Here is a 26,323-nt window from a genome sequence, read left to right on the forward strand (position 1 = left end):
GTAATTCAGATAATGGATTAATATCATGGGGGTTTCTGTGGCTGCCAACCTAGACCTTGAAGTATGTTACACATAGAACATTAGAGATGGAATGAAGCTAATATATTATCTAGTTCTTTCATTTTGCAGGTGGAGAAACTGAGGCTTCATTCAATGTCCCACAACAATAAAACCACAATTTCATAACTCCAAGTATCAATTAATGGATTGATCTTTCTATCATAACTCCTTCTTTCCTTCCAATCAATATTGTCTGTCCCTTCCTTTCCCTTCTTGTTCCTCACCCTTCAATTTCCCTCCCTCCAGAAATCTCTTAAAATCTGAGGGCTGCAAGATTGTCATACAATGAGAGGTAGCAGCTTTGTAGTGCTTTAAGGTTTACATAGAGCTTTACAAATATTTTATCTTTACAACAAACTGGAAGATAGGTGCTATTTTGCCCCTGCTTTACATGAAGCAGAAACAAAATATCTTGCCTGGTATCATATAGCTAGAAAGTGCCTGTAGCTGGGTTTGAATTTGTTTCCTGACTCCAGGTTCAGGGCGCTACCTATTGTGTTATCTAGGGAGATTTGGTAGAAATCTCAGAGATCCTCCAATCTTATCCCTACTTGAAATGTGAATCCTATCTATAAACATCCCAGACAAGCAGTTTTTTAATTTAAAGACTGCTGGGGCTGGGGAACTCACTAAAATCTAAGACACCTCTAATGACCATGATTTTTGATTCATAAATAAACCTCCCTGTAACTTTGCCTTTTTGATCCCAGTTCTTCCTTTTGAGGTAAAGCAGGATATTTTACTTGAAGACAATGATCATATTCCCTCCCCCCGATCTTCTATTATTTTTGCTAAACATCCCTAGTTACTTGATTGCTCCTACCATGAAACGGTTTCCAGTCCCTTCATATCTCTCCTTTGACTTTTGGATGTGCTTGTGGTTGTTTAGTTGTTTCAGTCATGTCAGCTCTTTGTGCCTCCTTTTGGAATTTTTCTTGGCAAAGATACTGGAGTGATTTACCATTTTCTTCTTTAGCTCATTTTCCAGATGAGGAAACCGAGGCAGAGAGGGTTAAGTGAGTTACCCAGGTTCACATTTCTAATAAACTTTGAACTTGTGTCCTCCTGACTTCAAGGCCTGGTTTCTGAACTTGACAATGACCATCCTAAAATGTACCAGTTTTTAAAATCTTACTCACAATGCCAAGATTCCTTTAAAAGCCCTGTTTGCCATCAGTAGCATTTATCACAAGCCCCAGTTCTTACTGGGCTTTAGATTTGTTGACACATAAGATTATTACATAGAGTCAGAGTTAGAAGAAATATGCAGGTCATCAAGCCCAGCCCTTTTAAGTTTATAAAAGAGGAAGCTGAGACAGAGATAAAGCAATTTGCCTGGGATGAAAAAAGGAGTAATTGTCTGAGGCAGAATTTGAACCCATCTTCCTGGTTCCAAGTCTAGTTCCTCATCCACTGCTCCTACAATGCTCTCTGCCTACTTTAAATTGCCACTTTATTTATCTTCAGTTACTTGTGTCGGTATTCATCCTTAGTTACCTCGCCTCAATTCTACCTCTTCATTTAAAATCTCTGTTCATTGATGAGCTCCCTGTGCAGCCACATCAATCTCTTTACACACCTTCCCCTTTCTTTTTTCCACAGTGGAACCATTTGGGTTTGTGTCATTGCAGCATCGCCTCAATAACCCCCAGCCCTCCTTAGCTGATTTCCTTTTGAGGGTGTCAGTTCATGACATCCTCCCTTGCTTCCTGTCCTGTTCCCATTCCAGGAATCTGAAAATAAATTCTGTTTATTGTATGTGCATGGGTAGGGACCTGACAGGGTGAGGAGATGGTTGCTTGGGTAAGAGGGAAATCTGCCATTTTAAAACCTTAAATATATTCAGCAAACTTAATGAACTAAAGCAATTTTCCTTCATAGTAAAATTTTATGGGTACAAAAGGTCATGCTTCTGGTAATGTGCTTGAAGGCTCCTATATCCTCCTGTAATGGACAAGTTTAGCATCCTCTCATAGGATAATGGTTTCCTTAGTCTTCCTTGTTTTCCTCCTGGAAATAAGCCTGCGCCTGGCTTGGTGTCTTCCTTGTCTTGATGGGTATTCTTATTTTGGAAAGATCCAAAGTAGCTCAGGTATCAGAAGCTCTTGCTTGGGAGTTTGAGCAATGCACTAGGTCTTATATATTTTTTAAAGAAAGGTGATTTTAAAAGGAACTAAAATCTTTTATATTTGGCCAATTTCAAAGCAAGGGGCAGGAATTGATAAGCATGTATTACTGTTTGCAGACACAGACAAAGGAGACAGAAGCCTTATCATATGCTTTCAGACTTTAAAAATCTCTATCTATACCTTTTGAGTTTTAGTAGAATAAAAACCTGTAGATTCTATTCTGTATGAAAGAAAATAATGCAAATATTAAATAGATGATTAATTTTACTATAGTTAATATAATAACATATATTATATATTAAATAATAGGTATTATATATAATATAATTATATAGCTAATATAATATCATTTGTAAAATAAATATAAATTATTTATTAAATATTTCTTTATTTTATTTTATTATTATTAGTTTTTTTTTGCTGAGGCAATTGAAGTTAAGTGACTTGCCCAGGATCAGCAAATATTTCTTGTACTTCCTTGATAAATTTCTTATACCCTTTGAAGGTATGTATACAGTACTTGGGAACCCCTGGTTTAAGGAATTCAGTAAAGCCTTCTTCCCTTCTAAAATTACTCTTTGTCAGGTAATGGAAATTCTGTATTTTAAGTTAAGTATTGCTTCATTTTGAAATACAGATGTTCCCAGGAAAGGGAAAACATTAAGCAAGTCATCTGAATGCTAACATTTAATTCATTATAAGCAGTTATGATATACTTAGTAGTACAAGTCCTTGTGCTAGGTCTTTTAGGAGATACTACGTTGGGTAAAATATTCTTCTTCCTTTCAAGGAGTTTATAATCTAGAAGAGGAGTTAGGACAAGTATACAAATAGTTATAATACAAAGAAAACTGATGAAGGACACAAATGAAATAAGCCATTAGAGAACAGAGAGCATCCCTTCTGTATGGGAGTGGGATAGGGCGGCATCAATGAAACCTTCATAGAAGAAGTGACGTTTGATCTGATCCATGTAGGATTGATAAAATTTCAAAAGGAAGAAATGGAAGTAGGGGGTGATAGAGAGATGATAAAGGGAGCATTCTAGGAATAAGGAGCAGGTGGGCAAAGGTACAGAGGGAAAGAGGCTAGAAGTGGGGTGTTAGGGATTATTATATGATTGATTTTCTTTAATGTAGATAAAAGGTTGTTTGAAGGAGAACAGAAGTAGGGGGCTGACTCATATATCATGACCAGACTTGGAGAAATGTATCATTCTGAGACAAAATATCCAACAATCCTTTTGTTAAGCACTATTGGGGGTGTCCAGGGAGTCACATTTCTGCCTTCCCTATCACCCCTCCCTATTTCTCAGCCTAGCTCCCTTTTCTCTTTCTCCTTCCCCAGTTGCAATCCTTGGAGGGGGGGATGAGAGTGTAGGCATGAAATCTGAGAAGAAAGGCTAGTTGGGCTGTGCTCCTAGATTCTTCCCAAGCCCAGAATTTCTGAGCACCTGTCAGGTGCATCCATGGAAGTTTTCTGCGAGGGGCCCACTGATTCTAGCTCTCTAATACATTGTCAATAAGAGCCTTTCAGGGACTCATCTGGCTGGTTTACTAATTTCAGGCTGGCTGGCTTTTCTTTCTCCCTCCTTCTCTCTGAAATCCCCATCTCCCAGGTGGCCTTTGACAGGCTCAACTTGTCTGCTCAATAAGTGAAGGCTTAGCTGGCAAGGGCTGCCCCTCCTCTGCCTCTGGTTGTTTGCTGCGCACAACATGTCTTATGCCTAAAGGTTACATTATCATCTCTTCACAGCTATATTAATTTCCTTGTTCTCTTAGACTCCAGGGGAAGAGAGGCTGCAAGTTGAATGCTAAGCCCCTTGCACTTGCTGGCTTGAGCAAAAAACTCTTGGGAACAGAGGGATTTTTTCCTCCCATATTTGCTCCCTCCCTTCCCTCTGTCTTTCCTGCCCCAATCCTGTTTCTAAAAGCGAGGACACTTGACAGTATGGCCAACCTTTGAAGAATCAGAATTGCATGTAGATGGAAAGATTTGGTATGGGCTTAGGGCTATAGAAGCAGTTTTAGCATTAAAGCAGCCTGGTGAATGAAAAGTAACATTTAACAGGGAATCAGAAGATCCCTCTCCTTGTGTCAGCTTTACTAATTTGAAATGTGACACTGACTCACTGACGTTTCTTCTGTGGACCTCAGTTTCCCCATCAGAAATATAAGATGGTTCACTTAAATAATATCCAAGATATTTGTACCAAAGGAAATGTTCATGAGTCTAACTTCTATTTTTCCTCTGTTGGTGGATAGTAGTAATAGCTCTGCAAAAGGAGAGCTGATGTTTATTCACAAATGTTCTTGTTTTATTCTCACAACAATCCTCTTGGTTCTGAGTATTTTCACTAGTGGTCCCCGCATTTGGAATATTTTCCCTCCTGTCCTTCCACTACTAAGCTTTCTGGCTTCCTTTATTTTATTTTATTTTTATTATAGATTTTTATTTACAAATATATGCATGGATAATTTTACAGCACTGACAATTGCCAAACCTTTTGTTCTAATTTTTCCCTTCCTTCCCCCTCCTCCCCCAGATGGCAGGTTGACCAATACATGTTAAATATGTTAAAGTAAAAATTAAATACAATATAAGTATACATGTTCTGGCTTCCTTTAAATCCCAAGTAAAATATTATCTTTTTAAGAAGCCTTTGCTAATCCTTCACAGTTTGCAGTGTTTTCTCTCTTTAAATTACTTCTCATTTATCCCATATATAACTTATTTTGTATATATTTGTTGGCATGTTCTTTCTCCCATTAGAATGTAAGCTCCTTTTTTTTGGGGGGGGGGTATCTGTACTCTTAGCACAGTACCTGTCACATAAAAGACGCTTAATAAATGATTATTGAATTGAATTTTGTCTACCCAGTGTTTAGCATAGTTCCTGGGACATAGTAGGGACATATTATAAAGATAAATACTTGATGAGGTTTATTACCACTCCCATTTTATAGGTGAAGAGAGTAACATTTAGAGAGCTCATGATACTTGTGGATGGTCCCCTAGTAGTACATGTTGGAACAGGATTAAGAAACCTTGTCTCATGATGACAAGTCCAACATATTCCAAGACACCTTAACAGCCCTTTTGCTTCTGGGGATGGGGACACATTAGCATGTGAGGGAAGATGTCTGTGTATATCACCCTTGGCTTCCACATCACTTCATTGGATTTCTGAGTCCTGGCATGGGGCTTAGGAGCAGCTCTTATTTGCAATGCCCAGCTCAGTGCCATACACTGCTAGCAGACACATACCATGGAACAAATCTCATGAGATTTAGACAGAATGGACTAGTGGAAAGAGAATTGGGATCCCAGAGGCTGATTACATCATGCAATATACATTGATGTATATTGCCCATCTTTCATGGTTGCTCTGGAAGACAGGATGGAGGAGTGTGGTAGGTGTCTTGGGTGACCACATTAAAGCCTTTCAACTTTGGACTGCTCAAAATGTATCTTGCTTCATCTGTGAAGAGGAACGGTGCTGATGCAAACTGACCTCCTGGGGTACTGGACAGGGAAAGTGGGGAATAAATTTCCTCATGGAGTGTTTTGTTGTCATTTAAGTGCCATAAAAATGTTCAATAGAGTGTCTGATTATTCTTCTCTAATCTTAAATGGATACCTAGAATGGAAAGTCCCATATCCAGAGCGAAAATTCATTATCTCAAAAAGAGTTTAATGGGCGAGACTTAAATGAACTGGAGGAAGTTAAATTGTGGCAGGAGAAGGAGCGGAGAAAAGTGCAATGAGTTGTGCATTAAATTTAGATAAACACAATTATGTGTAACTGGATTATCACGCATGCAGACGGGAAAAGTATATTAGGCACCTGCGTTTTGATTAAAATTGATTCAGGTGCTTGCGCTTGGAGGCTTGTGCGTTCAGATGCACCCAAGCTGCTGCCTAGACACTTATATAGCAAGGACTAAAACCCAGTAAGCAGATGGTTTGGGGGAACCCATCAGGGTAAGAGATCTTCCCATGGAGCTATTGCAGCAAATCTCTCCACCATATATTTAAGATGGTTGACATCTAGGCCTCTTGGTTACATCTTAAGCCAGAAGTATGACGCTGAATGGTAGTAAAGGGGCAATCAGTCGATATTTATTAAGCACCTAATCTGTCAGGCACTGTGCTAAGTGCTGGGGATGCAAAAAGAGGCAAAAAGACAGTTACTGCCCTTGAGGAGCCTCCCATTCTAATGGGGAAACAATACACAAATACACACACAGAGAAACTACATACGGAATAAATAAGAAATAATAAACATTATGTAGGAAAGCATTAGGATTAAGAGGGGTTGGGAAAAGCTTTCTGTAGAAAATCAGATTTTAGTTGGAACTTGTGTTGGAAGCCCTTAGGCAGAGCTGAAGAGGAAGAGTGTCCCAGGCATGGGAACAGCCATAGAAAATACCGAGAGCTGAGAGAGGGAATGACTTGTTTGTGGAACAACAAGGAGACTGGAAACACTAGATTGAAAGGTGTGGTGGGGAGTTGTTAGGTTAAGAAAGATTTTAAACACCAGAGAGAAGATTTTGCATTTGATCTTGGAGGTATTAGGGAGCCACTAGAGTTTGCTGAATAGGGAAGTGCTGTGGTCTGATTTGTACTTTAGAAAATCACTTAATTGGCTTAATAGAGGATGGATTGGAGTAGGGAAAGACTTGAGGCAAGCAGACCCACCAGCAGACTATTAAAAATGTCCAGGTGTGAGGTGATGAGAACCCGCACCAGCTCGGGGGCAGTAGCAGAGAAGGTTTTTTTTTTTTTTTTTTTTTTTGAGAGATTTTACAGAGAACTTTTGTTCAGAAGCATGTATCTAAGAGCAAGAGGGAAAATGATGGAAGTGATCCGGGTGAGGTTTGGCAGGGCTCCATGGATGAAATAAGGATACATGGATTTAAGAGAGTTGAAGAACCGATAGAGGATGATTAGATAAGGGGATTCTGGAATTTTTAAATATAGAAGGATTACACTTGTGGGTTGTGGTAAGATATAGGTGTGATCATCTTTGTATATGACTGAGGTATATGGAGGAGGTTCATGGGAAATGAATAAATTGAGGAACAGAGGGTTAGTATGTTTGACATACAATCAATATATGTTATCAAATACATATAATATGTATTAATGCATATACATGTCAATATAATATGAAATGCATGTACAATATGTATGTGCACACACATAATATGTACATACATATGCAATACATATAATATATAATAATATTGTCATGACAACAGCCTGATTAATCTGGGGCCTCTACACCCACAGAACTAGGGAATTCTGGATTAGTGTTTTCCTAGTCATTCTGCCACCTGCTTAGGTTGAGAAGGAATTACAGACCTTTGATATACTCATCTCATCATTACCAACATCAAATCCTGTTACAATCAATGAAGGATTAGGGATGGGTACCCTTACATCTTTTTTAGTTAGAGGCACTTGTTATTTAGAGAACTGTTTCCTATTATCTCCAGGTATCCAGCTTGGAGAAGGAAGCTAGCCCAGCTTTGTCTCTGACATTGAAAAAGTATAAATGTGGAGAAACAGACTGACAATACCCAATTAATCCCTGTTAGCGTTTGATTTCAGATGCAAAGAATCATTGGGATTAAAATAAATGCAAGCAGTTACAGGGATGCATTAAATTAATGATTTCTTTTTTTTTTTTTCCTGCTTGATCCTATAATACCTTCAACTTTAATGGATAAATGCTAAACCCTCCTCTAGAGGGATCAGAGACGCATTATATATTGTTACACAAACTAAAGGAAGCCTTTCTCTTCTTCCATATCTTTCCCCTTCCCATTCCCCTCCCCCTGCAGGTGATACTGATTCTGACCAAGCTCTATGACTTCAACCTGGGCAGCGTGACGGAGAGCTCACTTTGGAGGTAAGCCCTTAATAGTTATTAACTTCTCTGAGGTAGCTCGGGTAAATCCCACTGCTTAGCACCTGGGCAATGATCCAGAGCCCTGAATGGGGGGCGGGAGGGGAAATGGTAGGATCTATAGATCCAGAAAAGCTCATAATGTCAAATAATAGAATCCTCTGGTCGTATGTTTTTCCAAGTTGTTTGAACTTGAGATGAAAGCTGATGGATCCGGGCTTGTCCTCCTCTGGTGGCAGTGGGTGTGGAAGGCAACATCAATGAGTAAGCCCACTGGGGAAGAACTGTTGGAGGAGGAAGGTACCATGCAGGAGGACTGGGAAGTTACATAATCTGTTCTCAGGAAGCTTTAGTTCTGATTGGGAGATACAGCTCTAATTTCAGTATAATCAGAACAGGGAAAACTTAGGCTCTGTCCTTGGAGAGGCAGTGGTTTGAGTGGACATTGTCATCCTCCTCAACGTGATCTGGATCTGATGGAGGCAGACATAGCCCCACTCTTGGGAGGAAATGAAGGCAATACAGCCTCTATTGAAAATAAGTTTCTTAACTTTTTGAAGATAAATGGGAAATTAGTTTTATGTGGGCTGACTAATAACCAAGAGGAGGTGGATTTTGCAGCTCACACTGTGATTCTGAGAGGAGTGCTGAACTCTCCCTCACCTTGAGCTTTCATAGACTGAATATACTTTGGGTAAGCAAGGCCAATTTCCCCTCTGTTCTAAGGTCTTGCTAAGCCCTATTGTAAATGGATGGGTATTTCCCCAATTGTGCTGTATACTTTTAGTACTTTCATTTATTCATGAATGGGATTGCTTAATAGGCATTTATTAATGCTTACTTTTGTCAGGCTTATGGCTCATGTTTGGGAGGATATACGACAGAGGAAGAGATGATCCTGGCCTCATAGTAGCAGAGAGAGTGGTTCTCAAAGTATGGTCTAGAGAATCCCTCTTTTAGAGGGTCTACAAATTCAAAAATAGTTTTTATTTCCAATATGGTAAACGTCTATAAATATAACCCAGATAAACAAAAACACTTTGGAGAGATCCTCAATAATTTTTAATAGGATAAAGATACTGAAAACAAAAGTTTGAGAACCACTGGATTAGCCAGTGAAATAAATGGATGGAAAAAATAGTGCAAAATTATTTGCAAAGTCCTACACTGAGTGCTTGGAATACAAATAAAATAGTAAGATGTGCTTTGCTGTCAGGGTTCACATTCTAATGGGGGAGAAGACATAAGTCGAAGGTTTTGTTAGCAAATTCAGTGGTCTTGCATGGCCCTCAGAATGAAGTGGCAAATGCCTTTTCTTCAGTGTTATTTCCATTGCTGTAATCTTATCATTTTCTAATCTTAAGTAGCAAGAATTTTTCTTTCTGAATCTTTGGTAGCTGTGACTATAGCACTTGTAGGAACATTATCAGGTTATATCTCCATAGGGTTGGTTTCTCAGGATGATGGCAGAGTTCCCTGGGTCAAAAGCATTGCTGTTCTTAATTTTGCTGGGTCCAGAATGTTTCTGTCAGTATTTGAAGGGAAATAGTCAAAGTTTCAATGTTGCCAAAAGTCTCATAGCCTATGAAGTAATCATAAAACAGTTTCATCAAACTAGATTGAGGAGAGATTTCTTAAACTGAGCATTCTTATTTTAGGTACCTTTTAACTTTTAATTTTTTGGTTTTAAGTTATTGGTAAGATAAGTTAAGGAACACATCTGTGAAGGTGGGCTTTGGAAGGATTCAGAAGAGATTCATGACATTCATTCATTCATTCAACAAAAAGCTACGAATGTTTAATAATAGTCGATGCTATTAACACTTTTCCCTAAGTGCGTATTCTTTCTTTAGGTTTCTGAGATGCCACATATTCCTAGTTCTTGTCTTATCTATATAATTGCTTCCTTTGTGTTACTCACTGACTTTTTGTCTTCTTTCCAACCACTGAAGGTAGATATATCTAAAATTCTGTTTTTAGCTTCCTTCTCTTCTTTTTTTATAACCTTTCCCTAGATTTTCTCATCCCTTTTCAGAGATTCAACTGTCAAATCTATACAAATGATTCCAACATTTATATCTCTAGACTTGACTTCTTTCAAGCAGCAAACTCATACCTCCAGCTTCTTGCTAGGCATCTCTACCTGGATGTCCTACTACAAATTTGAACTCAATATTATTTTCTCCCCAACTCAGGCTTTTTCTTATTTCACTGTTTGTGCTAGTGTCAGTACCTTTCTGTTGGTCTCCCACATTTGGAAAAAAATAAGACCCCAAATCAATCAGATGACAAAAGTTAATGCACGACTGAATTGACCAAACAACAACAAAAACTTATAAACTGAAAACTAATGATTCTAACTTGCATCGGTTTCTTTTTTTCTATTCCTTATTAAGGCATCCATTTTGACTTGCGTAGATGACTATAGTAGCTTCTAATAGATCTTTCTAACTTCATTTTTCTTGATTAAATATAGATTCTTCACATTTCTGTGAGACTAACCTTTTCATGTACAAATTTGACTATGTCACTCATTTGCTTAATAACTTCAATGAATGATGGCCTACTGGCAACTCAATTAACTTCAAACTTGGCATTCAGAGTTCTCTACAGTCTGGTGTTACTCTATCTTTTCAGCCTTTTCTCATATTGCTCATTTCAATGCACTCTGATTTAGCCAGACCAGGCTATTCTTCTTCCATTTTACACATGATAAAACTGAGTTTCTGGATGATGAAATGACTTACTATCCTAGTCTGATTCAGGGACTAAAAATTCTTATAGAAGAAGTAGACCAACTTGATGCTGAAAGCAATAGGCCTTTATGTGGCTACTTCCAAAGCAGAATGGAGAAGGGGAGGAATGTATCAAAGAATGACATAAGGTTTTATGATCGTCAGATCACGGCAAGAAGAGGGAATGTTTGATGTCAATGCAATAGGCTACCTCATCCTGGTTTCAGCATGCCATTATACCAAGATCTGGCTAATTCCTCCAAGATTAATGAATGGGACTCTTCATGCCAGGAATGTGTCTACAACAGATACAGACCGTTACATGAATCATTAGATTCCTTTCCCCCAAAACAGAGGCTACTTCTCACTATAACAATAGTCCTAAGTTGCAGGAAGAGTCAGTAGCAGAGCTGGGCCCCAAGATGAGGTTTTCCCATGCCAAGTCTAGCATTCTTTCCATTGTATTTCATTGGCTCTTAATAGTTTTATATATAGGGCTTGTAGTAGTATGCTGGGAATGTTTAACAATTAACTGAAAAAATTGTATGAATGACAGTGATTAAGTTTAAACTACATTATTGTTGTTTCTCCATCATCATCTTATGTCTAGACAATGAGCAAAATAATAAATTGAGCTCTTTTTGGCATTTGCCAATTTCTGAAGTGTAAATGTTAACAATCATGTCTCCACAGCTCCTAAATTTCTTTCACCTGAATATAAAGAGTGTATACACTCTGCATTTATTTTTTATTTTTAAAATTTTTAACAGAAAGAAGTATTTGACTATTTCCCAAGAAATTTCTTTGTAGCCTTAAAACCATAGATTTTTAAGAGATCTGGATTGTGTCTACATATTCTCATTTTCTATTTATTTGAGTATTTATCAGAATAGTGGATGGCCAGGAACTCCTTTACTGGGGAGAAACAAACACAAGAACTATCTATTGCCCATGGCTTAACTATTCAGAATCACACTGATGTTCTTCTATTTCTTTTGGGTATCTCGAGTCCCAATGGGCTGTACCATGATAATATGCAAAGGCATCAACAGTCTCATTGCTGGTTACCAGGTGAGAGCTTGTTTCTTACTTACTATGCATTTCCCAGGACATTTAAGTTTCTGAAAAATTTTACTTTAAACCTAATAAGTATAAATGGTGCCAGCATAAGAAGACTGTTCAGTTTTCTTTGAATAAATAAAATAGTGAAAAACTCAATAATTCTTGCCCGGATTCCAAAAATTGCAGCAACTCCTGGCACTCTAGGAAAAGTTCTCGAAGTTCTCAAAGGAATCTGCCAGGCAATTAAGGGAACACAGGAAAACAGTTCCCAGGTTACATGACTTAGACTAGGGATTACTTAGAGGAAATATCATTATTATCACAGAGGAATCTTTTGTGAGCCACTTGGAAACCTGGAGCTTGCTAGGTCCTTTGAAAAATATAAATATAGCATTGCCAGTTGCCTAGGAAATAATAGTGATATAAATAATGATTGAGTTTCTGAAGTGAAAGAGGTTTAGTGGGCAAGAATAGTATGAATTAGGTTCATTTTGCTGTGAAAAATGTGAGTTCACTTCCAAGTCTACCTAATCAAAGATGATTTCTTTAGAGGAAGCAGGCCTTCAAAATGATGTGAAGGTCATAATAATGAGGACGCATAGCAAATGGAGGAAAGCTGTTTGAAATATGTGAAAGTATCAAATTTATAAGAATTCAAGTCATTCTTCAACTGATGAATGGTCAAAGGATATGAACAGACAATTTTCAGATGAAAAAATTAAAACAATTTATAGTCATATAAAAATGCTCTGAATCACTAAATTGTCTAAATCAGAGAAAAGAAAATTAAGACAACTCTGAGTTATTACTACATATTTCTCAGATTAGCTAAGTTGATGATGAATGTTGGAGGGGATGTGGGAAAACTGGGACACTAATACGTTGTTGGTAGAATTGTGGGAACTGATCCAACCATTCTGAAGTGTAATTTGGAACTATGCGCAAAGGGCTATCAAAATGTGTGTATGCTCTTTGATCCAGCAGTGTTACTACTGGGCTTGTATCTCTGTATAGATCATAAAGAAAGGCAAGGAGCCCACAGGTGCAAAACTGTAGCAGTTCTTTTTGTAGTAGCAAGGAACTGGAAACTGAGTGGATGCCCATCAATTGGAGAATGGCTGAATAAGGTATGGTTTATAAATGTTATGGAATATTATTATTCTATAAGAAACAATCAGCAGGATGATTTCAGAAAGTCCTGAAGAGACTTATATGAACTGATGTTAAGTGAAATGAGCAGAACCAGAACATTGTACACGGCAACAGCAAGAATATACGACGATCAATTCTGATGGACGTGGCTTTTTTCAACAGTAAGGTGATTCAGACCAGTTCCAATGATTTTTGATGAAGAGAACCATCTGCACCCAGAGAGGAGTATAGGGACCGAGTGTGGATCACAATACAGTATTTTCATTTTTTGTTGTTGTTTGCTTGCATTTTGTTTTCTTTCTCATTTTTTCCTTTTTTGATCTGATTTTTCTTGTGCAGCATGATATTTGTGGAAATACATACATACATACATACATATATATGTATATATATATACATACATATATATATATATATGAATTGCATGTATTTAATATATATTGGATTACTTGCTATCTAGGGCAGGAGATGGGAAGGAAGGGGGGGGGAATGGAACACAAGATTTTGTATTAGAATTCTGTGTCCCAAATGGGATAATTTCTGAGGGAGAGCTCATTTGGTGGCTATATTTTAATCCCACAGAAGAATAAAGTTAGAGCAGATATGAGGAACTGATGCTTTTGAATTGTTCTTTTGATTAGCAAGGAGCCTAATAGCCAATAGGGATTTTTTTGTCTGCCTTCAGTGTGCAAATTGCTATGCTTCCCTTTGGAGAAGATAGAGATGAAAAGGTGATCTGGACTGTTTCCCCCAACTTGCTTATTATCTAATTATGGATAGGGAACATACACACGTCCATCCACCACAGATGGATGGATAGACACATCCCTTTGTGCAATGTGCTGTAAACAAGTGCTGAGAGAGTGACATTGAGCAGAATCGAGCCACTCTGGGCTGAGATGGTTGGGAAAAGCTATTGATTATTATTATTAGATACAATTAAGTCAGAACTTTGAATTGGTATAGTTTCTTCTTGTAGTGTATTCATGCCCTCTTTATCAAAAGACCGCGGTCTTCTCAGTCTCTTGGGTAAAGAGGATATGTTGTAATCTTTAGACCACATCCTGGAAGTTAAAGTTATCATCATCTCTCCCAAAAGATCTAGGACTTTATTTTGTTCTTACCTCTTCCCTGAGCCTCTTGAAGCATGGAGACATGTTATTATCTTTAAACCATACTTGGCTTCCCTCCAGAAGTTTCCTAAATTCCCATCTTCTCCCCGAGTTGATTGCACTTCTCCAGTTATGAATCCCTCGTATCCCTCTTCTCCCATTTTTTGGAGAGGATTATTTCAGTTCATAATTCTTTCCTGAAACATATCTACTGTTTTTTCTAAGCCAGTGTATGGAGAAGAATAGGCAAAATTATACTCTTAGCTTTCAGGGTTCATGATTTTGGACATTTTGCTTAACCAAGGGGAAATTGAGCTTGGTGATTTTTCTTCAATTTATATTACTACAGGAATGCCTGAGGCAACAGCTGCCAAGACCAGGTGACATCCTCTAGCCCAGTTAGAATATGATATAATTATTTTCCTCATAGGATTAATAATTCAGAGTACTGTCACTTCCAAATAGACATTCTTTTCTAAAGACTGTTTTAAAGGTATAAAATAACACAGGGATGTCCATGCTGCTAATATTGTTCTTCCTGACATTTTACAAAGTAACTCTCATGGTAATGGGCAAGGGATTTTCTCTTCCTATACATGAAGAGGGCTGACTCAATTATTTATTCATTTATTCATCCTAATCTCAAGCCAAGATGAAGTTTAAGATCACTCTGCCACAGAAGAATCAGTGAACTAGGTTTTGTTTGAGAGTCTCTTTCTGTCAGCCACTCCAGAACTACAAAACCCCTCTTGTCAAGGTCTGGAGACTTCCATTCTTTGGTTTGCCTTCCATCTGAATATATCATGTATTTGTTTATTTGTATACTTATCTTCTCTCCCAAAAGAATACAAGCTCTGCTTTTCTTTGTATTTCTAGTGCACAATATTTGATAAATATTTAATAAATGCTTGTTAATTGATTGATTTATTGATCCATCAAGGACTACGAGCTTTGACCATCCACTTAGTTCTGGGACCACAAAAGCAAGCTGCTGTGAAAGACAAAGACAGGATAAAAAAGGCATACCCTGAAATACAACATCTTGGTCATTTTTTTAGATCCTAAGGTTCTGATAGGAACCCTATTGTAAAATCAGCCCCAGTTTAGTACCAATGCACTAATAATAGTGGATTGAGGTGATTGGCAATGGATAAGTCCTATTTTTTGGTTCTCAGAGTGCTTGCCCTGAAGAAAAATAAGTAGCTTCTGCCCTATTAATTTCAGGTGAGAAATTCAGGTGTATTTACTAAGTCAGTAAATTCAATACTCAATTTTAAAAATTGAGGTATCCAATTCCTTTTTTAAGACACTTAGCTTCAACACTTATGCTAAGATGAGTATAGTAGTGTTATGTTCCTGTGGTGGCTAGATAGTTAGGAAGACAAACGAGAAATTTTGGATCCATTGAGCAGAGAGTATACCTGAGGATTTGTCCTACATATTTATTATAATGATCTTACATATCTATTTGTTACATACATGCATATTTATTACAATGATTTTAAATCTTATCTTGGGAATAAAAAAGCCAGTCGTCCCTTTCTGTGTTTAGAATTTGATATCAGTGGATTCAAATCCAAGCCTTGCTACTAGCACACTTAGGTGAGTTAGAAGTCTTAGTCATTTTAGGCTTTATTTTACTCATCTATAAAACCCAAGGATAAGTTGGACAAGTTGTCTGAGGTCCTTTTCAACTCTAAGTTTAAAATTCTGTGATCCTTATTCTATGAAAAATTCACATGTAAACTTTTGTACTTATATTCCTGTTGAAGTAAGTGATAAGTTCCTTTCAGAAAACATGGCAGCAATCTTGAGGATTTCTATGTGGGAATTGAATACAAATCCAACTCTGTGTAAGATGATCCCTCAGTCTAGAAAGGTATAATATATATCATAATGTTCTTATCTCTGCCTCTTAGCTATCCTTGCTTCCTTCAACTTTTACCTAAAATCCTATCTTCTACAGAAAGTCTTTCCCAACTCTTTTTAATCCTAGTGACTTCTCTCGGTTAATTAATTTCTATATCCTATATGTAGCTTGTTTGTACATACTTGTTTATACATACTTGACCTGCTTGACAGCAAGAATTGCCTTCCTTTGTATACACATACTACAATGCCTGGCACATTGTAGGTATTTAATAAATGCTTATTGAAGCTATTTTAAGATCCCAGAAAGAGGAAGAATTAGGTTCAGGAAATGAGTGTAGAATCAAAGGTTCCAACAGACACAAAAATATTCATTTGGGTTAAAGAGTTTGGAAAAATGGCACAATTTGAAGGTGAGCTAAACTTCAGAAGGTCCTGCCAAATTCAAAATAGATCTTAAATTTACTAATGCCTTAGACTACTCATTATACACTGGGATAGCCATTGGTTTAAGTCTTTTTTAAGTCATTCTTTGAATTTTGAATTCCTATATGGAAATATCTTTTATTTTGTAAATAAGAATGTTTAAAATATGATTTGCTTTGCATAAAGTCATTTCCCGTAAACATGGCCATAAAACATTTGTTTTATAACAACCAATTTTTGATTAAAAATATTGATAGTGTCCACTATAAGCCAGGCACTGGGAATACAAAGACAAAGATGGAACTATTTCTGCCTGCAAGGAACTTACATTCTATTGGGGAAACATACACAAAAGTTTACATAAAATAAATACAAGGTAATGAGTAGGGAGGAATTAACGGTTGGGAATGATTCTAAAGATTCTTCATACTGTAGTAGATGACATCTGACAGAGCTTAGGAGAAAAATTAGGCATCCCAAAAGGTGAGAAGGTGGTGAGTGCATTCTAGACATTTGGGAGAACTTGGACAAATGAATAAAGATTGGGAGATGAAATGTCATTTGGAAAGAATGGCAAGAGGGCCTGTTTGATTGTAAAGTATGTAAAGGGAAGTAATTTATTATAAGTTTGGAAAAGTAAGTTGGAGCCAGATTGTTGTGTTGAAGGGCTTTAAATAGCAAAATGGAGGTTATATTTGATTGTAGAGGTAAGAGGGAACAACTATAACTTTTTGAGCAGGGTAGTAAAATGGCCTGAAGAGAGTCTTAAAGTGGATGCTCAGACTATATGTAATTTTCAATAATAGACATATCTGTCTGTTACTAAAATCTGAGCAGATGTTTCCTTTAGGTTTTTTTTTTTCCTCTTTGCCCTTTCTCTCTACCCTTCCTGATTACATCTATTATAGTTGAAGTAATGTCCCGGAAAGAAAACAGGCCCTAGTCCCTAACCTTTTCCAACTTTCTTTTTACCATTAGCTCTGAAGAGTCTGGGAGATAATAAGGTCCCCACTATGGGTGGCAAGATTGCAGGTTTGCCCACATAGCTGTTAATTCTCTTTTCCTTGTGTTGGTCTTTATTCTCTTTTGGATGTTTTTACCTCTTGTCTCTGGATCTGCTGCTGGGGGCCAGGAGGATTTGTTTGTCTCCCTTAATTGTTCTGTCTGCGACCTTTTTGAGAGACGCTAGATTTTAGAAAGTGGAGACCTTTCTGATTTATTAATTTTTTGTTTGCCAAGCAAGCCTTGATAATAATTGCCAAGACTTCCCAGAAGATATTCGTTTACAGATTCTAATGACACTCATGATTTATGTATGTGTTTCCCTCTACATTTGTCTGCCCTTATTCCTTAGTGAAATTCTGACTAAATCAAAGCAAATTCATACAAATAAAGCCACAGATTAGAGTTGTATTTTTTCTGGTGGGGAGAGTCAGCTAAGCTCCTAATTAAAAGGTTTCCTATACCATTCTTTAGTTTGCTCATTGTTGAGCCCTGAAAACTGTTTATGATATAGTAATATGTACAATGAGGATATCTTGCCTTGAGAAGTGTAAGAGTTTGCTGCTGATTTGGAACTATCCAAAAGGCTATCCCAACTGTGCATACTCTTTGACCTAGCAGTGTTTCTACTGGACTTACATCCCAAAGAAATCTTAAAAGGAAAAGGGACCCACATGTACAAACATTCTTGTAGAAGCCCATTTTGTAATGGAGTGGAGTGGAGTGGGAATGAATGGATTCCCATCAGCTGAAGAATGGCTGAATAAGGTATGGTATATGAATGTTATGGAATATTATTGCTCTATCAGAAACGATCAGGAGAATGATTTCAGAAAGATCTGGAGAGACTTACATGAACTGATGTTATGAAGTGAGCAGAACCAGGAGATCATTATACATGGCAACAACAAGATTATACAATAATCAATTCTGATGGATTTGGCTCTTTTCAAGAATGAGATGATTGAGGCCAGTTCTAATGGTCTTGTGATGAAGAGAGCCCGCTGCACCCAGAGAGGATTGTGGGAATTGATTGTAGATCACAACATAGCATTTTCATGCCTTTTGTTATTTTCTTGCATTTTGTTTTCTTTCTCATTTCTTTCCTTTTTGATCTGATTTTTTTTTTGGTATGTAATATGATTGTATAAATATACACACCTATATTAGATTTAATGTATATTTTTAATATGTTTAAAATATATTCATTACTTACCATATAGGGGAAGAGATGGATGGAAGGGAGCAAAATTGGAACAAAAGATTTTGCAAGGGTCAATATTGAAAAATTATCCATGTATATGTTTTGAAAATAAAAAGCTTTAATAAAAATAAGTTTACTATTCAGTTTTAACCATAAGGAATGCTCTTCATTTATATCTAGGTCCTGAATATTTCATTCCAACAAATACTTATGGAACAACTCTTGTGTACTTAGCCCCAAGTTAGACTTTTTGGGGAAAAGGGAGAGGTAAAAGACACAGTTGTCCTCAGGAAGTTTGTAGGTTATCAGGGGACATCAAGCTTCTGCACTTCTGCTACCACAAATTGTAAGAGAGAAGAAAATCCAGTCTGAGACCTTTTGGAGCTTAGAGTCTAGCTGGAGAAGATAAAACTGCAACATACAAGAAAAATTTTAGAAAATATTATAAGGTTATCTATAATTAAATACCCAGAAGAAGGAATCAAATTATTAAAAATATTTAGATAAGAGTAAAATCAGGCTTATGCTGTTCTTTTCCCAATTTTTTCCAAATCTTGTATGAGTTCAATCTATGAGTCCTTTAAAGTGATATTATTTTTTTTATATTTATCTAATCTAAAAAGTATTTATTTACTGGCTCTAAATATAAAGTACTATTCCAGATACTAGAGGCATAGAGACAAAAAAAAAACGAAAAAAATATATAATTCTGTCCTTCAAGGAGCTTGTTTTGGAATGAGATGGGGTGAGATACCACTTGTAAACAGAAAAGATATTTGTGATAATTTGGGAAATGAAAGAATGCTAAAAACTAGCAGAATCTGGAAAAACTTAAATAGTCTCCAAAGTGAGACTAGGTATCTTAAGGTAAAGAAAGTGAGGAAACTAGGTATTTTAAGAGGGAAATTTTGGGAGGGAATGAAATCTAGGAATGGGGGCTATTCCCCCATTCTCCTGAATCTAGAATGCTGAAGTTAGGGAACAGCAAGGAGGCTAATGAAGTATCTGGAAAGCTAGGCAAAAAAAGTTGTGAGGGGTTTCCAGTGCCATGCTAGAGTATGCCTTTTATCCTAGAGGTAGTTGGAAACTACTGAAAATTTTCAAATAAGGGAGTGACACAGTCAAATATACTCTAAGAAGGTTATTTTGGTAGTTACTTGATGGTGACCAGGAAAAATGAGATAATTGGCATTTGGAGTCCAAATCAATAGTCACAGTTAGTTAATGTATGAATAGGAAGAAGAGGACAGGCACAAAGTAAGTCATGAGGATGCAGTTAACAAGACTTGGCAACTGTTTGGAGATGTGTGGATAAGCAAGAATAAAAAGATGAATAATTTTAAGGTTAATATAGTAGAAATTCAAAAAATACTTGCTGATTGACCTCTAAGTCCTGCTTCCTTTAATCTATCACATTTAAAGACAGTTTACTTTCCAATTCTCTTAGTGTACTCATGAAGAAGTGATATAGGCTCTGTTTAGAATTTTGCATGTAGGCATATCAATAATACAAATTATTGGATGATGGTGATATTTCAGTTATCCACAGAAACCATCAAGAGGTATAAGCAATATGAGATTCTGATATCTTTTATTTATTAATTTTTACAATGTCATTTGACTCAGTAGAACAAAATGTATCCTTAAAAATCCTTCCTAGACAATGTCTCTTTTATCCATATATTAAAATCAAATAAGAATATGACTATAAAGAGAACCTTGCTCAACAAACTAGAGTGCAAGTTAACTCTCCCCTCTGGGTCTCAGTTTCCTTAACCATAAAATGAAGAGGTAAAATTAAATAACCTCCAAAGTTCATTCTGGCTTTAAATCTATGATAATGATTTGTTTGACATCAAATGAGGTCTAAAACAGAGAAATGTTTGGCTCACCTAAGTTATTTACTGGTGTTATGGAAGTCATCCAAACAAGAGAAGATGACATTGTACTAATTGGATTGAGCTCCAGAATGATAGAAAACCATCACAGGGATATCCACAGCAATGCAAAAGTGATTAGTCTAACTGTCCACAGTGGAAAAATGAAGCTGGATGGAAAATTCACATTGCCAAAACTTTGGCATTTAGCAGAATGGACATCCTACTAAGTTACTCCATCAATATGCACATCTTAGACAGAGGCTGCAGATAGATAATCAAACTTGGTCCAGAATGGCAGTAAAAATTACCTTTAGAAAACTTTTACTGAACGTTTAGTGATTCCAAACTTCTTGCTGCAAAAATCCTTTTCCATTATATCATGAGTCTTCTGATTATGTTATATAATATAAATATAAATCTGTTGATACTGTTGTCTTGCAAAATATTAAATGATAAACCTTCCAAAGGATAATAGAAAGCCACAGTATGTCAGCAGTGATAACCTGGATGCCAAAAGTATTGTGAAAGATATCACAAAGGACCAATAAGATCCATCACCTAGTTATAATTAAAAACAACAGCTGGACAACTTGGGTGATATATTGGTTGTCCCCAAAGGAACAAGAGGAAAACACGTCTTGTCCCTCTCCTTTACAATATCTATTTCCACTCACATGTGCCCTGACTTAACACATGCTCTTGCCACCTTTCTTCTGGATTCCTACAATAGGCTTCTAACTGGACTCTGTCTCAAACATTTTCCCTTTCCAGTCCATTTCCGCATTGTGGTCAAAGTGATATTCCTAAAGCACTTGTCAGATCATGGATGTCATCCTTTGCTGAAGAAATTATAGCAGTTCCCTATTATCTGTAGGATCAAGTACAAAATCTTATAGTTTAATGCCAACTTAGCTTAATAAGCTTATTATATTTTACTCCTTTTTATTCATTTTATGTTTTAGTCCAAAATAACCTTTTATTGTTTCTCACATCTGACATTCCATTTTAGTCTCTTTCTTTTGTACAAACTGCCCTCCATATTTGGAGTGGACCTCTTCATGTCCATCTTTTAGAATATCTTGTTTTTTTCTTTCAAAGTTCAGCTCAAATAACCTCCTATGTGAGACTCTAATTTCTTGTTCTATATAAATTATTTTTTATTTATTTGTTATATACTTATCAATCAATAGGAACTTACTAAATACTTGCTATATACTAACCTTGGGCATTCAAAGAAAGGCAAAAAATAGTAACTGCCCTCTAGGAGTTTACTTTCCAATGGGAGAAACAAATTTAAATAATTAAGTACATACATGGAAAGTACAAAGTGAATAGAAGGCAACCTGCATGGGCTATAGATACTTGAGGAGTTGTGGGGAGCACTGGGGAAATAGGCTTTCTACCTTTCTGGTAGAAAGCAGCATTTGAACTGAGCTTTGGAAGAAGGTAGTGTTTCTAATATGCATTTGTGTTGTTTTTCCCCAAATGTAAATTTCTTAAGGTAGAGACTAATTTTTTTTTCGTGTTTTGCCTCTAGTGCCTAATATAATTCCTGGTGCATATCAGGAATTATACTATTTTTATTATCCTTAACAAATACTTATGATTGATTGTTAATTTAGCATATTAAGTACATCTTCTCCAGAGAATTCATAGAAAGAGGCAGTTGAGATTTGTATAAGGCAATAGTTCTCAAAGTTTGGTTTCAATAATCTTGAGACCTTTTCAAGAGGTCCATGACCTAAAATTTAAAAAAAAAATCCTCATAATAAATTTTTTTTAAAATTTCTAGTACACCAATACAGATAAATCATGTAAAAATTCTTGTTGTAGGGGTCTTCAGTAATTTTTAAAAGTGTAAAGAGATTCTGAAACCATAAAATTTGAGAATCAGTGATGTAAGGTGACAAGGTATAGAATAATTATAATTTTATTGGCTAAAGAAAGTAAACAAATACTGATAAAATCATAGAACCTAGCAAAGTGTCTAATTTAGTGGATTTTTGTCTCCTGGATCTTATCCTGTGGTATATATAATCTGCCTAATCAAGGATGTTGAAGTAGGAAGGTTATTTCCCAGTCTTTGCAAATTAATTTGTTGCAAATGTAGCATCAATATTTATAACAACAATATCAAAAGTCCAGTTTTTCTAAATGAACACTTCACACTTCAATCATCAATTATGTATCTAATTTAACTACTTAATGAAAAGGATTCAGAATACCAAAAGGACATTTCAGAAATGTTGGATGGCAGTCTTTTACAAAATCCCCAGAAAGTAAGTTAAGAGAATTGGCTTCCCATCCTGTCAACTACCACAGTGCAATTCAGTGACTATGTATGAAGTTGTTCCTCCATAGGAGACATTCTGCTGGATTTTCTGAGTATACACAGATTAAACAAATTAGTTCCTTCCCTCAAGGAATTTATACTCTAGTAGGAAATATATTCTCCAGATAAGTTAACAGAAGATAATTTGAGATGAGAGATAGTAATAACAACTAGGGATTATTAGGGCAGCTAGATGGCACAAGGGATAGAGTAATTGGCCAGAAATCATGGAGATATGAATTTAAATCTGACCTTATATATTAGCTGTGCCATCCTAGAGAATTTACTTAATTTCTATTTATTTTAATTTCCTTGACTATAAAAGAGGCATAATAATAGCACCTACTTCCTAGTATTGTTGTAAGGATCAAATAATACTTGAGTTGTAAAGTGCTTACAATGCCTGGAGCATAATAATTGCTATATCAATATTAGCTTTTATTATTTTTGTTATTAACATATTTCACAGTGGGGGGTATTGACTAAGCTAACTTCTGAAAAAAGATAAGATTCTTTGAGGTATATGTGAGAAAGAATACATTCCTGGCACAGATATAATTATAGCATAACAAGTTTGGGGAACTGATAGTAGTCCAGTTTGATTGGAATGGCTACTATATGGAGGGGGGTATTATGGGGAAAAGTCTGCAAAGGCGCTTTGGAGATAGAAAACCTTTCATGCCAGACTGATAAGTTGATATTTAATACTGGAATGAACCATTGAATGATTTTTGAGCAGAGTAGAGACATGGTCAGATCTATGTCTCTGTTGGATTATTTTTGAGGATATATTACAAAATTCTGGAAGTAGGAAGACCAATGAGAAGTCTATAGTTCAGGAGAAATTTGAAGTGTTTATTAATTAGGATGGTAGCCTTGGGAGTATAGAAAAAGAAAAAAGAAATGTTGTGCAGGTAGAATCAACAAAATTGAGCAATTGAATAAAAGTGGGGCTAGTGGTGAGGGAAAAGGGATTAATCATGATGTGATTTTTATTATCACATAATTTTTCTTAGTTTTGCTCTCTTATTTTATTTGCATGAACTTTTATTCATGTTGTTTATTTTATATCACAAATTAATGTGCCCTTTTAATTTCTGCCTTCACAATTACTTTTCTCTTGAATCATTTGGGAATATCCTGCTGTGATTTTATGATCTCTTGGGAATACACAAGATTCTCTCCCTTTATAAGCATTAGTTCAATTTCCTTTGTATTGCAATATTTATTCTAAGATATTTGAACTCATTTAGATATCTTAATTGCTATCTTTTCTTCTTTCCTAATATCTTCCCTGCTGATAACTACTTTGTGCTAAAGTTTTTGACTAAATTCTTTTCCTCTGAAGATCTGATAGTTTTTTCTATATAATCTTTTATCATTCACTTTATGAATCCTTCCCCTGTGATAATGGAATCTCTGAAGGCTGTATATTAAAACTGTTTCTATTTCTTCTAATTTCGAATTTGCTTTTCACTAATCTCAGGCATCTGTCCCATGTGACTTCTGGGGATAAAACTAAATCCAGTTGGAAGTAAGTCCCCTTCGTGTTTGGTGTAACCCTATATATGTTCTGATGCCTTACTCTAGTTCCCTCTCTAGGTTTTCTGACTGAACAATGCTACAATGCATGTTTCTGTTTTCCTGTACCTGTATGTACTTCTTTTCCTACATAAGAATAGAGAGCTGGCCGGAGGTGTGCTACTTGATAATGTATCAAGGGTAGAAGCAGGGTGGGCTGTTAGAGATACTACATTAGTAACAATGAAATTACCAAGTGTATCCCAAAGTACAAACCTTTTCTTAGGGGTGTGTGTGTGTATGTAGGAAATTGTTCCCCTTCCAGAGCATGGAGGCAAATGAGGTAGGGAAATTTGAATACATATTTTTTCTTGCTGTTAATTTTTAAAGTTTTCAACTCACTAAACTTGTAGTTTCCCCCCTTCCACCAGCAGAAATAAAGTAATTATTTTTTTTTTCTTGAGCATAGTTCTCATGTTTGGGTAGTTTTGAGAGTTCATGAAACTTGGAGAAAATGCCTAATTCTCCATTTTGTTGATCATATCAATTTTTTTCTCTTTAAAACATACTAGATAATCTCAAAATCTATGAATTCTATGAACAAAGAGGATTAAAGAGCATATACACAATTAGCTTTCCAAACCCAACAAATAGCATTTTAATGGATGTATTGTCTCTTGATTTAAAAAGCAAGTCATTAAGTTTATCTACTCAGGAGCAATTTTAGATTTGTAGATGAATGGTTGTTCATGGATGTTAGCTGTGACATTTACCCAAACACAATATAGCTTAAATAAAATAGAATAAAATGAATAGAATGGGAATGCCATTCTATTTATGGAGGTCTTGATGTTATGCCCTGAATAAAATTATTTTAGCTCCTCCCCTTTTTCCTTGTCATTAGGACTGGGAGAATTAAATCACGAAAAATCTTGGAACTCTGGCCACTTTACATTTCATTGTATCGTAAAATCCAGGTACATTATCTTGATCCTTGCTAGAATCATTCCCTCTCTGTTTGAGTATTGCTCCTTGCCTTGCTGTCTCCTGCCCTTGACCTTCTTATCTTGACCCTTATCATGTCAGGATTAAGTTATGATCCTTTCTTGTAATTATGACTTGTCTGCTCACCCTGTGTCTTCGCCCCCCCCCCCCATCTGCTTTTGTTTCCCCTATAAGATTGTATATACTCAGGTTATTCTGTTAGCAAACCTTAGCTAGCTATAAAAGATCTCTGCCTCAGGTCCTCATTGTGGAATGATTTTTGAACATGAGTTTCATTTGGCCAGCTAGCCTAAAAAATCTCTCCACATTAAAAAGATTCAAAACTAATTTCTGTCTTTCCTCAGTTTCTCTGGCATTACCTTGGTTAAAAAAATTTAGATAAGAGTATGTGGGTGAATGACTAAATCCTAGACATACAGCAAACTGAGCATTGATAACTTTGGGAAAGTGGATCTAGATCACAAATCCAAATGCTCTCCTATGTTTATTGTTGAGAGAAGGATTCTCTTTATGACCTCTTCCTTTCTTTACCATTAGGTAAGGCATCAAGGTGCATAAATCCTGGATTTTGTCCAGTGGTTGATAGAATTTAACATTTTAGCATGGATTGCGTCTGTTTATATTGGTGTTTTGTGTTGTTTGTTCTTCCCTCCAAGTGCAGTGCCATTTTATAATGATCGTAAATAACCCCAACATTTGGAGAAGTGGTGTGAAAACCCTCCCCTCCTTTTCCACACTCTGAGCTTGGTCTCATTATCTCTGCAGTAGATTCATTAGCCCTCTAATGAAGTTAATAAGAGAACAGCATCAGACAGTCCCTTCTAAAAATAATATTTACAAATGACTGCATTTCCCCATCCTCTAAGGGAGTCCTTAATTTATTTTCTTGCCAGATGTCCTACATGTGTAAAACTATGATA

The 26,323-nt window shown here is 36.2% G+C and overlaps 1 protein-coding gene across 1 annotated transcript in view; it reads left to right on the plus strand.

The window, feature by feature from the left end:
* The window catches only part of SORCS3 (sortilin related VPS10 domain containing receptor 3), a 687,244-nt gene that overhangs the window by 181,486 nt on the left and 479,435 nt on the right, over positions 1-26,323 (plus strand). The window contains exon 2 of the mRNA XM_051981368.1: positions 8,039-8,106. Coding sequence (XP_051837328.1) covers positions 8,039-8,106 — 68 coding nt within the window. The remainder of the gene's footprint in view (positions 1-8,038; positions 8,107-26,323) is intronic.

The sequence above is a fragment of the Antechinus flavipes genome, chromosome 2 (genome assembly GCF_016432865.1).
Source record: "Antechinus flavipes isolate AdamAnt ecotype Samford, QLD, Australia chromosome 2, AdamAnt_v2, whole genome shotgun sequence".
Classification (NCBI taxonomy): Eukaryota; Metazoa; Chordata; class Mammalia; order Dasyuromorphia; family Dasyuridae; genus Antechinus; species Antechinus flavipes.